Here is a 16,254-nt window from a genome sequence, read left to right on the forward strand (position 1 = left end):
ACTCTGGTAACTCACAGGCCAACTTCGCCCAGACTTCACCCCCTCGGGAGCCAGGGCAGAGGAGGGCGGTCGGGGCCCAGGACGTGTTCTCAAAGACCGGCACCTGAGTCCTCAGCTTTTCTCGTGGTCCCTGCCTGGCCCAGGGCACGTGTGTCTCTCCCGTCGGCGGGTGGAAGACGGCCTTTCTCCTGTCCTGAATCTCTGCCCTCGCTAGTGGGCCGCCCGGTGCCAAGATGCGCGTCGTCCTCTTTCTGGCTTTACTGTGACCGCTCAGCGTGGGACAACAGCTGCTGTTCGCGTGGCGGCCAGAGTTGGGGTTCAGAAGGAGAGCGGGGGGACGTGCACGTTCTCGGTGCTCCAGAACTCAGCCTGCCCGATATTCACCGCGGCCCCGGGTTCAGAGGAAGGACGGAGACGCGCCCCTGGGGGCGAGACCCGGTGGGGGGTGACCAGCTGACACTCCCTCTATGGGATTCCGTCACGCGGTGGGTTTTGACATGATTTTCATTTTGTGTGTTTCTTGGTGGTTTTAAACTTCAAACATCAAGAGGCCGGAGTCAGGAAGGTACAGTCTGAGAACCACGGAGAACCCGCTCCCCAGCTGCAGAGAGGTGCCCAATGTTGCCGTTCTAAGGACAGTGCCCCTCTCGGGGTGGCCCCAGAGCAGTGCCTGAGAACTTCCAGCTCAGACCAACCAGGAGAGGCCTCAGTCTTCCCCACAGAAGAATGGCTTTACTGTTTCTGGGTTTTCTGTAAATAATGAATGAGCCTACTATTGCCTGGACCTCAGGAGGAAGTACAGCATCTGGTTAAAAATGTGGATTTGGGAGGGGCGCCTGGGTGGCTCAGTCAGTTAAGCGTCCGACTTCGGCTCAGGTCATGATGTCACAGTTCGTGGGTTCGAGCCCCGCGTCCGGCTCTGTGCTGACAGCTCGGGGCCTGGAGCCTGCCTCGGACTCTGTGTCTCCCTCTCTCTCTGCCCCTCCCCTGCTTGCACTCTCTCTCTCAAAAATAAATAAACATTAAAAAAAAGTTTTTTTAAATGTGGATTTGGGGGAGAGACCTGAGGTCCTCCACTTACTACCTACTGACCTTGGACATGCTGGTTAACCTCTCTTTGTCTCCATTTCCCCTTCTCTGCACTTAGGGAATATTACCCAGTGTCATGGAGGTGCTGTGAGGGTTTCATGAGATAACATAAAATGCTTGGGATGGGAGGCGCCCGGGTGGCTCAGTCGTTTAAGCATCTGACTCTTGATCTTGGCTCAGCTCATAATCTCATGGTTTGTGTGTTCAAGACCCGCACTGCGCTCTGTGCTGACAGCATGGAGCCTGTTTGGGATTCTCTCTCTCTCTGCCCCTCCCCTACTCATGCACTTGCTCTCTCTCTCTCTCTCTCTCTCTCTCCAAATAAATAAAAATTTTAAAAATGCTTGGGATGGTACCTGGTACAGAGCAAGTTCTGGATAAATCTGAACTATAGTTTTTAATAGTCTTGTTGTTTCTCCGAACTCCCAAGCAACCAGATTTTCATAGTTCTTTCACTCCCAAATCAGATTTGCCCAAGAAAGCAGCAGGTGCTGCAGGGAGAGATTTGGGATTAGTCCGACCCAACATCTCCAAAAACCAACCGTGACACGCATGCAGTTTAAATGTGCACATCCTTCTCACAAGTGGGGGAAAAAGGTAACACACTCCACTCGGACAGGAACCCAGAACAAGGTTAATGCCACCCACAAGGCTGAAGAAGTCAGTGAGCGAGCGGGGACTGTGAAGATGTGTCACGGCCCTGGGAACGGGATCTTAAGACCACTGCCCAGAGCACATTCAGGACTTCCCTCTGTCCTTCCATTCAACCCATAGGCCTGTGGCAGGGGACAAATGGATAATCAGAAAAGCTAGGAATGGAAGTCTCTAAGACCAAGAAACTCATTCGTAAGAGACCACGCCTCTCAGAATAGTCCCCCCTCTTCTTCATTTTTTATGTTTAGAATGGAAGCTCGTAACCTCTCCTGCGATCTGGTCCAGAAGATCTAAATACAAGGCCCAGTTCCTTGCTTCGGCAGCACGAGCTACTTACCGTCTCTGAATTTAGCTTTCTCGAAGCTTTGAAATGGAGATGATAATATCGGCTTTGAGATGTCACCGTGACTGAGGGAGTTCCTATCTACGAATGTGTCTCGAAATGGCCTTTGAAAAGTCTTTGTTTAGTAAGCCTAATAGGTCTCTGATTTGCTCCAGTGACATCTTGAAACATCAGTCATTCAACCTTTAGCTGCACAGAGGAGGCAGAGGTAGGACAGACAATAGGACACGTTGCCCTTCACAAGCAGATGCAGGGAGTGAGCTGGTGGAGTGGAGATAGGTTGACACGCACGTGCACTACAGATGTGGGGACCACGTGGCATGGAGGCTGGTGTGACATTCCTGGGTGATCTGCAGCTTTCTGTATCCCCAGAACCCACCTAGAGGTGGGTGCCAGGAGGTCACGGATGCTCGGATGGTTAAGGAGCCATAAAACCAATAGATGGAGATGTGGGAACTACTTCCGGGTCAGAGCAGAGTCCAGGCTCTTCCTGTGACTTCATGCTGCCTCTCTAAGAACGCACCGTGTTCTAGGCACAAGGCTGAAAGGGAGTGCTTCCTGCCCTGCTGTCACCACCCCCTACCCCCCGTGTGAAGTGGGTTCCAGGCCCTGAACTGTCAGCACAGAGCCCGACACAGGGCTCAAACCCATGGACCATGAGGTCAAGACTTGAGCCAAAGTCAGATGCTCAACTGGCTGAGCCACCCAGGCACCTACCCCCAACTTTTAAATTCTTTAAAATAGAATTTGGCAGACGAGAACATTCTTTTGTTTGCTTGTTCCAAGTTGCCAATATCCATTCTCAAAGGAAGATCAAAGACTGCTCAGGCCCAAACCCATGGCCTCACGTCCCTGAAACCATCACTTAGCCGAGCAGGCCAGAAGTGCTGACAACATAGCCCCATGCCTTTCCCCAGGCCTCCGATTCACATTAGAAATATTTTTTCCCCAAGGTGCTCCAAAGCAAGGGTATTACGTTGTCTTTGGTTTCTTTCACAGGGAAAGAAATTTTAAAACAAAGGTTTTTGTGTATTCTAGGAACGAAATCACCTCTTCCACCAGAACTTAAACCAGTTACTACATAACTGGTGGTAAACTGAACTCTTTGATATATTTACTACAATAGTTTATAGTTGGCATAGGAGTCTACCTTCTAGACTCACCAACAAGAATGAAAACCAAGAGTGAAACTGAATACAACATTCCTCGAGCAAAGGTGGCAGAAACCGCTTCCTAAAAAAGTTACAGTACTTCTGGCCTGCGGATGAGGATCGTGCTTTATTCCGTGAGTCGTATGTAAACGTGATTCGGGTATGGTCTGCCGGGAGAGTCACCATGTTTGAAAACCAAGTGCCCTTCAAGAAAGCTACACCTTGAAATATTTTTGCCAAGATAAATACTCCCAACACAAAGACATTTTCTTTTGGAGGGAATGAAACAACACAGATTCTAGGAAACCAGTTACAGAGGCCTCTTTTATAGCCATATTTAAACTCGATCGGATCTTCGAAATACTTTAGATAATTAAGTAACTGGTAACCACCAACAGCTCCTGCTAGGAAAGTAGATAAAAGAGGCCAGGGCTTTGGGAGATTTTTTAAAAGGAAGAAAATAAAGTAAAACGAGGCACATCTGGTATTGTTCAGAATATTGGTTTAGGGGCAGGTAAGTGAGGAAGAGCACAGAAAAGTAAGGGTTTCTAAGCGTTTCTTCAGGTGCAAACCCCATCTTCGATCTCAGCGAAGCATCTCTCTCACGTGCCTGCACCTTCTGTTGTTTGGATCTGAAGGTAAATCGTGTTTTCTTTGGGCTTTGCTATCCTGTAGCCACCAAAAACAAAAATGAGTGTTAAAATAAACAACGTTTTGACTAAGAAACTATTTCAAAAGAGAGAGAGAAGAGAAAAGAAACTATTGTAAAATTGTCCACAGGAATATGTCTCAAAACAAAAGGAGAAAAGGAGGGTAGCAAGGAACACAAAAAGGACCAGCAAAGTGATATCTCAAGAGATGACCCGGTGCTTATCAATGAATTGTAATGACATAGTTTAAAATCTGATAATCAGGGGCGCCTGGGTGGCTCAGTCGCTTAAGTGTTCGACTTCGGCTCAGGTCATGATCTCATAGTTTCGTGAGTTCGAGCCCTGCATCGGGCTCTGTGCTGACAGCTCAGAGCCTGGAGCCTGCTTCAGGTTCTATGTCTCCCTCTCTCTCTGCTCTTCCCCCGCTCATGCTCTGTCTCTGTCTCCTTCAAAAATAAATGAAAACATTAAAAAAATTTTTTTTTAATCTGATAATCAATATTAGCTACCTATTTGGGACCCAAAAAGGCATACTGTCATCAACTAGAAAATGCGTTTACAGTTAAAATAGAGTGTCCCAGGGCACCTGGCCGGTGCAGTTGGTTAAATGTCTGACCTTTAATTTCAACTCAGGTCATGATCTCACGGTCATGAGACTGAACCCAAGTCGGGCTCTGAGCTGACCACAAGGAATGTGCTTGGGATTCTCTCTCTCCTTCTTTTTCTGCCCCTACCCCCCACCACTCGTGCTCTCTCTCAATCTCTCTCAAAATAAATAAATATGCTTTAAAAAAAAATAGTTTTGTCCCTTATCAGTACGGAGACATCCAGAATTTGTCAAAGTGAGGTTTATGAAGCACTTATGAGCTTCATTGGCAGAGCTTATTAACAGCACAGATTCCTGGGTCCCACCCTTCATTTACTAAATCAACAAACCTAGAAGGCTCGGGAATCTGCATTTCAGTAAGCTTCTTCTTTTGTGATCCTTCTGCATATTAAGTTTTGAGAATCACTGAGGAGTTTACACAATATGCAAGAAGAATGGAGAAAATCTAAGGTTTATCGAACACCTACTATGTGTAAGGCACATGATCAGTCACTGTCCCCCCACCTTATCTCATCGAATGTTCCCAGCAATCCTCCAAGGTGAGTATTAGTGTGGCTATTTGTCAGGCAAGGAGGTAAACTTCCTGTAAGGTTCAACGACATCCCCAAAGTCATGTGGCCGAGTAGATGACTGGATTTGAGCCCAGATCTCTTTGACTCCCTAGATCACTCTCTATGTCACAGGGACTCATGCTCTTTCCTATGGAATCCATAGAGCGAGCCTGGAGGGGGACCCGAGAGGCTACCTCCTCAAGCATTGCTTATTCCTTTCCTTTTTTATTGCTGTAAGAGAAGAATCTGAGACTCCATTAAAGTCCTCGTCCCTGTCACAAGAATGAAAGTTTTAAGTCCCTCTTCCTTTGTAAAGAAAGTCATTAAAGAGTCGGAATCAACAGGGGCGCCTTGGTGGCTCAGCTGAGTGTCCAACTCTTGATTTTGGCTCAGGTCATGATCTCACAGTTTCTTGAGTTCAAGCTCCGCATCAGGCTCTGTGCTCACAGCGCGGAGCCTGCTTGAGATTCTCCCTCTCTCTCTGCCCCTCCCCTGCTCTCACTCTCTCTCTCAAAATAAATAAATAAACATAAAAAAAATTTTTTTAAATAATCAGAACCAACAATTGCTAAAAGGACAGAAGACTGATTTAAAAATAGCTCCCAACTCAGGGCAGTTAGCTCCTGGTGAGCTAGGAACTCGGCCCTTGTTCAGTCAGCATCTCAGACACATGTTCTCAGTCCCACAGTTCGGAACAGCTAACGGCCAACCAAAACCACATATTCGTGCTCTCCAATCTTTCCTCACCCAAAGCCAGTGGCTATTTGTGTCGTGTTTCTCTCTACAGCAGCTCTGGTTTAAATAAATAAATAAATAAATAAATAAATAAATAAATAAATAAATAAAAAGTTGCACAGATATCTGTGAAGCTCTCCTAAACTACTAAGATAGAGGAAATGGAGATACCAGGGGGCAGGTGTCACTCACGTGAACCCCGAGTCCCGAAGCACCACAAGCTCACCTCCCAAGGTTCTCTGCATCCTCGATGGTCTCTGGCAAAGTGACCCCTTTGGTCTCAGGAAGAAGCAGCGTCACCCCCCCGGCAACCAGGCCCAATATCGCTTCAAACGAAACAGAGTTCACACGGAGCCGTTAGAGCACAGCCAACACCATGTAGGGATGCCGACCGCTAGCTGAAGGGATGGCTAGATAATGCACCTGTGAGACACACTGGGTGTTTAGAAGTCGGGAACATCTAAGAAACAAAAGTTAAAGCAATAGGATCACTGGGGAAATGTCAGAGTGAGAAAGGGGAATATTGGGGTGCCTGGGTGGCTCAGTCCGTTAAGTGTCTGACTCTTGGTTTTGGCTCAGGTCATGATCTCACGGTCCACGAGTTCCAGCCCTGAGTTGGACTCTGCACTGACAGCATGGACCCTACTTGAAATTCCCTCTCTCCCTCACTCTCTACCCCTCCCACCCTCTCAAAATAAATAAACATTTAAGAAAATGGGAATAGTGCCTTCATTTTACTTCTACATAAGAATAACTTGGACAGTAACTGATGTTTAAGTGTTAGCAGATTGATTATATATAATGTATATTCTATATATTATAGTTATATATAAAACTATACACATTAGATAATTGCATTATAATGTATTGTTTTATATAGAATATATATAATAGTTACCATATATAAGCTATAATATATACTATAGTTACTATATATTAATATTATATTACTACATATTTGATATGAAGCATAGATAATATATTTGTGGGCAGTGTGGGCCTCTCTCGTTTCTCCTTCCCCATCCCTCCTCCCCTCTCCTAATTTCTCCCTTCCTCTGTCCCCCGCCCTCTCCCTCGTGCTATGCCTGGGCCCCGGCATAGCACCTCTCTGCACGTAGATGGCCGTTCTGCCTTCCACCAAGTGGGTTAGCAGGGTCTCGGAGGTCCCAAGGTCTCAGTTTGGGGAGAGAAATTAGAGTCCCCTCCTCCTTCTCTAATCCAACTTCATCACTATCACCGCTGATACTAAACTTCGATTCCCATTTGTCTCTATTTCTGCTGTTAAGCAGCAGAGTGATAATTCAGCATCTTTAAGCCTCCAGCAATTACATGTTAAATGCACAAAAATTAGGAGTCAAATTCGTAAGAAAGGAGGAGGCTATGTCAACAGAGGCCTCTCAAATTCTGTCCTATAAGACAATTATTGGACTCCGGAGCCATAGAATGTAAACCTCTGGCCAGCCTTCCAGGAATGGCCTCCTATCTTCCCATGCAGCAAGACAGAGCGAGCCAGGAGACAGCGACAGGGAAGGCGCCATCCATGTCATCTGTAAACTCACTGGAGGACATCATCCGCTCATCAAATAGTTGTTGAGTAATCGTGCTGGGCTGGGAAGAAGGAATAATAAACATCCCAGGAAGTCTTACCAAACAAAATGAGGGGCGAGCCTCGCCAAACCTCCATCAGCCTGAAGACCAGGAAGGGGGTGATGATCCCGCCCAGATCACACAGGGAGGAGCACACCATCACTCCAAGGTTCCTGACAAAATAGAGAACAAAAAAGATGCTACTTCTGTGATCCAACTTTCCAAAGGTTAACCTTATCCTAGAGCAAGCACAGGGAGGGGAGAGAGGCTGGCAGAGAGTTAATCACCAATGGCCAATGATTTTCAGTCAATCATGCTACATAACAGAGCCTCCATGGAAACCCTGACCTGTGGGGTGCAGAGCTTCCAGGTTGGTGAACATATCCATGCAACGGTGGCCCACCCCAACCCCAATGGGGACAAAAGCTCCCGTGCTCAGGACCCTTCCAGGCCTCACCCTAGGTACCTCTTCATGTGGCTGTTCATTTATATCCTTTATTATGTCCTTTATCATCAACCGGTAACTGCAAATAAGTGTTTCTCTGAGTTCCATGAGATAGAGCAAATTATTGAACTTGAGGAAGGGGATATGGGAGTCCTGATTTAGACCCAGTGAGTCAGAAGTCCAGGTGACAACCTGGGGCTCGTGCCTGGCACCTGAGGTGGGGCCAGTCTTGTGGGACTGAGCCCTTACCCCGTGGGATCTGCACTAACTCCATGAGGTTATGCACTAACACCATCAGATGCACTAACACCATCAGAATGGAACAGGATACCCAGGGGGTATCTGGAAAGTTGGGGAACTGGTTGGTGCAAGCTGAGCTCTTCCTTCCTTCCTTCCTTCCTTCCTTCCTTCCTTCCCTCCCTCTCTCTCTGCTTTTCTTTTCTTTTCTTTTCTTTTTTCTTTTTCTTTTCTTTCTTCTTTCCATGAAGACATGGGGAAGGGCAGAGAGAAGGTATTAAGGATGGGAGGATGAAGAAGCCTAGAAGAGAATCAGAGAAATGATCCTACCTGAAAGGATTCTCTTCATCCCTGGTGATAGTCTTTGCTCTGACATCTACTCTGTCTTACATGAATACGGCCACTTTTGACTAGTGTTTGTATGCAATATCTTTTTCCATCCTTTTACTTTTTTTTTTTAAGTTTATGTATTTGTTTTGAGAGAGAGACCACATGCGAGCGGCAGAAAGAGAGAGAGGGACAGAGAATCGAAACAGGCACCGTGCTGACAGCAGACAGCCCAGTGCAGGGCTCAAACCCATAAACCATGAGATCATGACCTGACCCCAAGTCAGATGCTGAACCGTCTGAGCCACCCAGGCGCCCCATCATCATTCTACTCTTAAACTATCTCTGCCCCTATATTTAAAGTGAGTTTCTTGTAGCCAGTATACAGTTGGGTATCACTTTTTTGTCCAATCTGATGATCTTTGACTTTTAATTGGGGTGTTTAGAACATTCATACTTCTTTTGACTGTTGATAAATCTTGCTTGTTCAGTGCTGGGTATTTTTGTATTCCTATAAATAGTCTTGAACTTTGTTTTAAAAACATGGTTAAGCTAGGAACAATAAACTGGGAAAAGTTTTATCCTCTAGGATATGACCTCTAAGCTTCTTCGGTGATACCTATTTGCATCTTGGTTGGTTATATCATCTCTCAGTGTTTGCCACTATACCTTTAAACATATTTATGATTTATTTGATCAGTTTTCAACAGGATATTTCTTCTTAGCTGTAAAAAGTATATTGAGGGAATTATATGTAAAAATTATCTATCCATGTTTTATGGAAAGATTATAATAGCAAGAGTAGATGTTGAATTTATTAAATGCCTTTCACTGCCAATGGAAATAATACAGAACAGTTTTAATTTGTCAGCTTTAATTTATTACCTCTATAAAACTCTTTCAATTTATTAGCATGATTTATACTATTAGATTTTCTAATACTGGACTTTGTGTTCCTGAGTAGCTCATCTTAGACATGATATATTATTACTTTAATGTCTCCACTATTCTGTTTGATAACATGTGGTTTAGGGCTTTAATCAAAATTCTACAAATAATATTTACCTATAGTTTCCTTGTTTTCTTTGTCTTTGTTGTTCTTTGATACCAGTATTATGCTGGCTTTATTAAAATTTTTAAAAAATCTTTCTCCTTTTTCTATCGTCTAGAAGAGTTTGAGTATCGTTGGAGTTTTCTATTAATTACATGTTTTGTAAAATCTCCCTGTGAGACCATTGTGGATTTCCTCTTTATCATTGTTTAGGGACTTCCTTATCTCATTAAATACATTTGTGGCATACATTCAATTTTGTCTGATAAGATTATGGCTCTTGCTATATTTTTGTCTGCATTTACTGATACGTTTTCATGCATTCTTTTCCTTTCAACCTTTCCAAGAAGTTGCGCTTCAACTATGAGCAAATTGTTCAGTTTTGCTTTGTAATCAACTCAAGGAGTCTCTTTTTTTAAATAGAGGACTTGAGTCTCTTTGTGTTTATTTAAATGTCAGAAATACTGGTCTTAATTCTGTCATTAGCTTTTATGTCATGGTTTTTACAACTTCTAGTGTCTTATTTTCAATACGTGTTAGTTATCAGTATTTTTTTCTGATAATTTGGAAGGTTTGTATTTTTTTAAGTTTATGTGTTTTTTAGTAATCTCTGCACTCAGTGTGGGACTTGAACTCACGACCCCCAGATCAAGAATCCCATACTCTTCCCACTGAGCTAGCCAGGTGCCCTGGAAGGTTTGTATTTTTATTCCAAATGTTACCTTTATCATTTTATTTAATACATGTAATGCTGTATTTCTTTAGACAGTATTCATTCACTTCCTATTATAAACAATTATAAAATTCGTATATTTCCACTTCCTCCTCAAACCATCCCTGCCTGCACTGACTTTAGTTAATAGTATCATTGTTTTCGTGTTTCTCCTCACATCTTAAAATATACCTAAAACACTATGCAATTTATCAGCTTTTAATAATACATTTTTCCCCCAGCTGGAGAAAGTATACAAAGGAAATCAGCTTATCACACCACATCTGACATTCCCTCTCCTTTCCTGTCCCTGTCTCCGTTAGTTCTAGCATTTCTTTATTGTCAGATTTCTGACATTTTCTGCTGTTTGTACTCAAAACCACATACCCTTTAATCCCCCATTTAATGATTATCAATCTGATATCAAGTAGATACTCCCCCTAGATCTGTGACTCAAACCTTCAGCCCAGTAACTTAATAGAATATTCCTTATTGCTTCCTTCTGAGTCTGTTTTTCCTGTGACACCATGTGCCACTTCAAATCATAGAGTCAACCATTCTTTTATTTCTAGAAGTTTCCTTGAAGGTTTTTTTTTTTTTTAATTTCTTGGAGGTTTTTTTTGTTTGTTTCACTCTTTCTGTTATCTTTTCTGGGATGTGTGTATGTGCACGTGTGCGTGTGCATGCGTGTGTGTGTGATCTCCAAGACTTTTAAACTCTTAGCTTATTTCCGTTTTATTTCGCAATTCTCAGATCTACCTTGCCTTTCCCTCACTGTAGTGGTTCTCGTACGGCTTTCAAACAGGTTTCCATTTCTATCATCTGGTCCATATTCTGACCCAAGACCTTTTTTCTTGGCTTTAGGCTTTCATTTGATAGAGATGACTGAGGCAGAGTTTGCATTTGGTTGTGGTATTTTGGGTCACCGTTTTCATCTGCTTTGTGACACTATTTTGCTAGTGAGTATTCTTCATTTGTCCTCTGCCCTTTGTTCCCTTTCTCCTTTTCTCTCATGGTCTATTTGTGTAACTGGGTGGATTGCTTTTTTATTACCCTTCTTTGCTACTGGGATCTCTTCCTGTATCAGCCATGTCAAAGAATTTGTGGAGGGAGCCAGGCCACGTGCCGGGTCAGGACAGATTCTCTTTTTGACCTGGGTCGAATGCAATCAGATGCTTAACGTCTCTCACTCCCAATCGACAGGGGTCGACAGGACAGAATTGCTCACCGTGTTGGGTCTTTCAACTCCACCCTGCCTTGCGCACACCGCCATCTCCAAGGTCCCTGAATGTTCTCTCGTGGCCTCGCTCTCCCTGCACCACCTTCAGCCTCACAAGGTCGGGAGGATGGAGCTTATGGGTCCAGCCCCTGAAGCCATCCTGTTACTGCAAACAAGGGACTGTGGGTTGTACCCTCCCCGGTATGCTTCCTGCTTTGGAAAACTGTTGGCCTTGTCCAAGGGCTACTGTCACCATGTGCATCCCTGGAATCTTCCAGACCCTCTGAAACCTCACTGTATTCAGCAGCCCTTCTTCTCACGCTTGTCTTTCAGGGTCATCCTAGGTTTGTTTGTTTATGTTTATTTATTTTTGAGAGAGAAAGAGAGAGAGCATGAGCAGGGGAAGGGGCAGAGAGAGAGGGAGACACAGAATCTGAAGCAGGCCTGACTCGGGGCTCAAACTCATGAACCACGAGATCGTGACCTAAGCCAAAGTTGGACGCTCAACCGGCTGAGCCACCCCGGCGCCCCCAGGGTCATCCTAGTTTTAAAGTTGGCATTTGCAGCTTTGTTTATTCTCATTTTTCGAATAGCTTCAGTGCCACTTCCAAGAGAAGAAAGAAAAGACGCCGTTATTTTAAGCGGTTACGTTTTAGAGAAGTAAAAAAATGTAATAAGCACACAGAAGCTAGAAGCAGTAGGGACAGGGAGCTAAGTTCCTGATGGAAGAGTCACATGGTGTGGTGTTTTCTGCACTCGGCCATTCTACGGGCCCTTGGGGACCGCTCAGGACAGCTCTATTACAGGTACAGAGAAGTACGATATGTCGCTCCCGTTTTCAGGCAGCCCATGCCGTAGTGGGGAGACAAAAAGGAGAGACGATTTCCAACACAAGGCAGAGCCCACTGAAGCCAAAAGAATGTTCTTGACAATATGTGCTGCAGTCAGAAGGTAGCTGTTCATTTCTAAAGCCTCCTGTGAGTAAGAAGCAGGGTCAAGATGGCTTCAATAGTAATTTCTAAATTTGGAGCTCTTGTAAAGTAATAAAGTAACTGGAATAACCCATTTTAAAAAAAAAAACAGTTTCGGGGCGCCTGGGTGGCTCAGTCGGTTGAGCGGCCGACTTCGGCTCAGGTCATGATCTCACAGTCCATGAGTTCGAGCCCTGCGTCAGGCTCTGTGCTGACAGCTCAGAGCCTGGAGCCTGTTTCAAATTCTGTGTCTCCCTCTCTCTGACCCTCCCCTATTCATGCTCTGTCTCTCTCTATCTCAAAAATAAATAAACATTAAAAAAAATTAAAAAAAAAACAGTTTCGATTGGATTCTATCCATTGAAAATATCAGAACTTTCATGACTCTTATTCTTGTGTGTGTATGGATCACATTTAAAGTTTTTTTAAATAAAGTTTATTTATTTATTTTGAGAGAGAGTGTGTGTGTGTGTGTGTGTGAGCAGGGGAAGGACAGAGAGAGAGGGGCGAGAGAGGATCCCAAACAGGCTCCGTGCTCTCTGCTCAGAGCCAACGTGGGGCTTGAAATCACAAACCGTGAGATCACGACCTGAGCCGAAACCAAGAGTCAGATAGATGCTTAACCGACTGAGCCACCCGGGCACCCCTAAAGTTATTTCTGAACTTCTGGCTTCCATTTCTAGTTATTGAGAATCCTTATCAACAGGCTCTCTGCACAAATGGCTCCTTGAGATGGGTTGCTTGGCTTTCTTCCCCATAGGAGCAGGGACTCAGGCCCTTTGACAGTTAACATTTTCAGCCAGTCCCCTGGGTCCGGTGGCCATGACAATGGAATTGTTTGGCCCGGCTATTTTAGACTCCGGGCTCAGGACTGCCAAATGTGGAAGATTTTCTCTTTAATGTGCCTTCATCCCTTTGTACTCAGTCCAAGCAACCTTTTATAGATGAGAGTATGAGACAGAGCCTTTTAGTGAAGGGCAGGTGGGGAAGAGGACAGTAAATCAGGGCCACTGTTGCACCTTCTGGCTGACTGACGGGCTCAGATTGCTGTGCAGCTGAGCGATCGGGGGAGCTGGAATATTTCTTAGAAACTACTGGCATGATGGCATGAGGAATAGCACACGAGAAAGAGTTACACAGACCGAAGAGACAGTTTGAGGAAATAGACCAAATTCTAACGAGGGTCCGAATTCAACCTCGAAGTAGAGTGGTTAGTTTCTTTTACCCTAAAAATAATCTTCATTTAAAACTAAGCCTCCTAAAACACAGATGGCAGTAAGTCCATACAAAGATGCTCAACATTTTTAGTAATTAGGAAAATGTAATTTAAAGTCACAATAATACCACTACTTCTCAGAATGACTTCGAAAAATAAAAAAAAAAGAAAGAAAGAATAAAGAAAAAACAAGTCACAATACCAAGTGCTGATGAGGATGTGGAACAAGATAGGATGTCTCACGTGGTTGGCGGAACACAAAATGGCGCAGCCTCTTTGGCAAACGTTCTGACCGTTTCTTATAAATTTAAACACACACTTACCATATGAGCCATTCCTAAGTTTGTGGCCACGAGATACGACAACATGTATCCACTCCAAGACCCGTACCTGCATGTTTATGAGCAGCTACACTGTACTCACTCCAACCTGGAGACAGTCAATGCCAATACACTGGGAAATGGGTAAACAAATCGTGGCACATCATTCACACGCCGGAAAAGCACTCAGCGCGCACTCAGAAGGGGCAGAGCACGGACGCAGGCGGGCAACTACGTGATGTCCCCCGTCCTGCTAAGTGAAAGGAGACAAACACCGAGTCTGCCTGCCTTGTGACTTCATTTACATGACATTCTGGAAAAGGTAGAACCAAAGGGACAGAAATCAGATGAGTGGTTGCCAGGTGCTGGAGGTGGGGAAGGGACACGAGGAAGCATTTGGAGATGATGGAGACGTCTCCATACTGATCGTCGCGGCAGGGAAATGAACACACATATAATGAAAATTCAGCAAACTGTGCGTGTTAGAGTGAACTCTGGTCTGAACCTGACTTGGAACGATAAGTCCTCCAGGCCTGTTGCTACATTTACGGACAAGCATTGTGTCATCACAGGAAAGGCACGGGCTTCTGGTGGCATCAGGGCAGACGCCCTGCCACTTTCCAGCTGTGTGCCTCTTGAGAGTTCTGTGTCCCTCTCTGAACCTCAACTTCCTCATCTGTAAAATGGAAATAATGACATTGGGGGCGAAGTGGCACAGCTCTAGAAATGCTTCCTGTGTCACTGGGCCAGTCGGAACTCTGTCTACACAACGTGTGTCTACAGGCACGGATGGAGCTACGGGAGTTCGCGCCACTAGCCGTGGGCTGGGCTGAAACTCAGTCTCCCACTCTCTCTCGTCTCTGTGCAGATGCCTTTTCTCTCATGCCTGCCCTCCAACCTTTCCATCTCACATTCTCTCCTACAATCGGGTGTTGACGCGCTCTTTGATGCCCAACCCCCGCCTCAATGTCCAAACGGACCTTGGGGGAGCCTTGAGGAATCGTCTTAGAAGTGCCGGTCCTCGTTGAGCCTGGCTGGTGCACAACTATTTCAGGGGCTACCCGACCTCCGCCCCACCCCCACCCCACCCCGCTTTGTGCGCCCACCTGACGAATGTGGGATACAGCTCGGCGTTCACCAGGCACACGATTTGGAACACGATGGTGATTCCCATTCGGCCGATGCAAGCTACTGTGATGTTTAGCCAGTGCAGATCTGGACAGGAAACACAGAGGTGGGGATCTCACATAAGGACTGTGGTCACAGAGTTCCCTCCCTCGAGGAGTCAGGTTAAGAAGCTTGGCCTTTAGAGCTGGAAGGGCCTGAAGGACTGTCTTGTCTAACTCTTTCCTTCTGGGATAAGTAAACAGTCCTGAGAGGTCTCAGAACTGGACCGTGACACATGAAGGGGGGCTCCTTTGTGCAGGCGAAAGAACATGCATTTGGAGTCTCAGCTCTGCCTCCTGTCAGCCACGTGACTTCCTTCTTTGTCTCTTGGTTTCCGGAAACACAGTAGGTCCACGAAAAATGCAGCCCTTTAGGTACTATCCTGGAGCCGACAGACCAGATTTCTAATCTTCCATCTAGGGTTCATTTCCAAGCACATTTTAAAAACCAAAACCCTTCTCCAGATAGTCCCAGATGTGAGCATTAGGGAAGCAAACCTTGTCTCCGCTTAGCCGACTGCTGTGGGCTCTTGATTACATGACAGTCCAGGACTGATCCAAGAATTGGGCACCTTCACCTGCTCCACCTGGATCATCCCAAACACTGACACACACAAGTGGCTCCTGTGACATGCCAGGTCACTTAGAAAGCCTCTTGGCTCACAGCCACTATGCCATCTCAACCCCTGGCCCCAGATATTGGCTGCTCACGGAAGCCTGCTCTGTTTCACTCCACCAGCGTGAGGCTCCCAGGAGAGAGGACACGGTGGCCTTAGGAATGAGCTGGCCACAAGGTCCAGCCCAGTCTCCCAGCCTCCGGCAGCTCCCCACCTTGTGCTAATCAAGGATGCGCCCCAGCTTCCTAAAGAGAAAAGATGAAGTTTACTCCGTGCATAGAGGGAGGGCCTTGCACACAAACTCTGGGGTCTTTAATCTGTTGAGCTGTTCAACTGCCCCGGCTCCCCTTGGCACTGTGGGGCCATCCCTGCCCAAAGCCCCCAGTGCCTCTCTTCCACACTGGGGTACAGTCCAAGGCCACCTCCTGCTAACTGGGCCTCTGTCCATTGCTCCTGCCCCTGCTCTCCTGATTCTGGGTGCAAGGATTCCAGCTGTTCCTTGAATGCTCAGCTCTGCCCTCCTCGGGGAGACTCCCACTCCTGTCCCCCGCCTGGGAAGCACATTCCCTAGATGGCAACACGGCTCGTTCCCCTCATTCAGGTCTC

General features: G+C 45.7%; 1 protein-coding gene across 3 annotated transcripts in view; it reads right to left on the minus strand.

Moving 5' to 3' along the window:
* Positions 1-3,543: 3,543 nt before the first annotated feature.
* Positions 3,544-16,254, minus strand: part of LOC106989429 (solute carrier family 22 member 1) — a 29,672-nt gene continuing 16,961 nt past the window's right edge. Inside the window, exons 8-11 of one of the 3 annotated variants that reach the window (XM_027056508.2) lie at positions 14,972-15,080; positions 7,428-7,540; positions 6,007-6,106; positions 3,544-3,906 (exon numbers count right to left, since the gene is read on the minus strand). In XM_027056508.2, the coding sequence (XP_026912309.2) occupies positions 3,840-3,906; positions 6,007-6,106; positions 7,428-7,540; positions 14,972-15,080 (389 nt within the window). In that variant the 3' untranslated portion in view covers positions 3,544-3,839. Of the gene's footprint in view, positions 3,907-6,006; positions 6,107-7,427; positions 7,541-13,949; positions 13,999-14,971; positions 15,081-16,254 lie in introns of those variants that run through there. The other 2 variants (XM_027056509.2, XM_053222018.1) reach the window with 2 other exon arrangements.

The sequence above is a fragment of the Acinonyx jubatus genome, chromosome B2 (genome assembly GCF_027475565.1).
Source record: "Acinonyx jubatus isolate Ajub_Pintada_27869175 chromosome B2, VMU_Ajub_asm_v1.0, whole genome shotgun sequence".
Classification (NCBI taxonomy): domain Eukaryota; kingdom Metazoa; phylum Chordata; class Mammalia; order Carnivora; family Felidae; genus Acinonyx; species Acinonyx jubatus.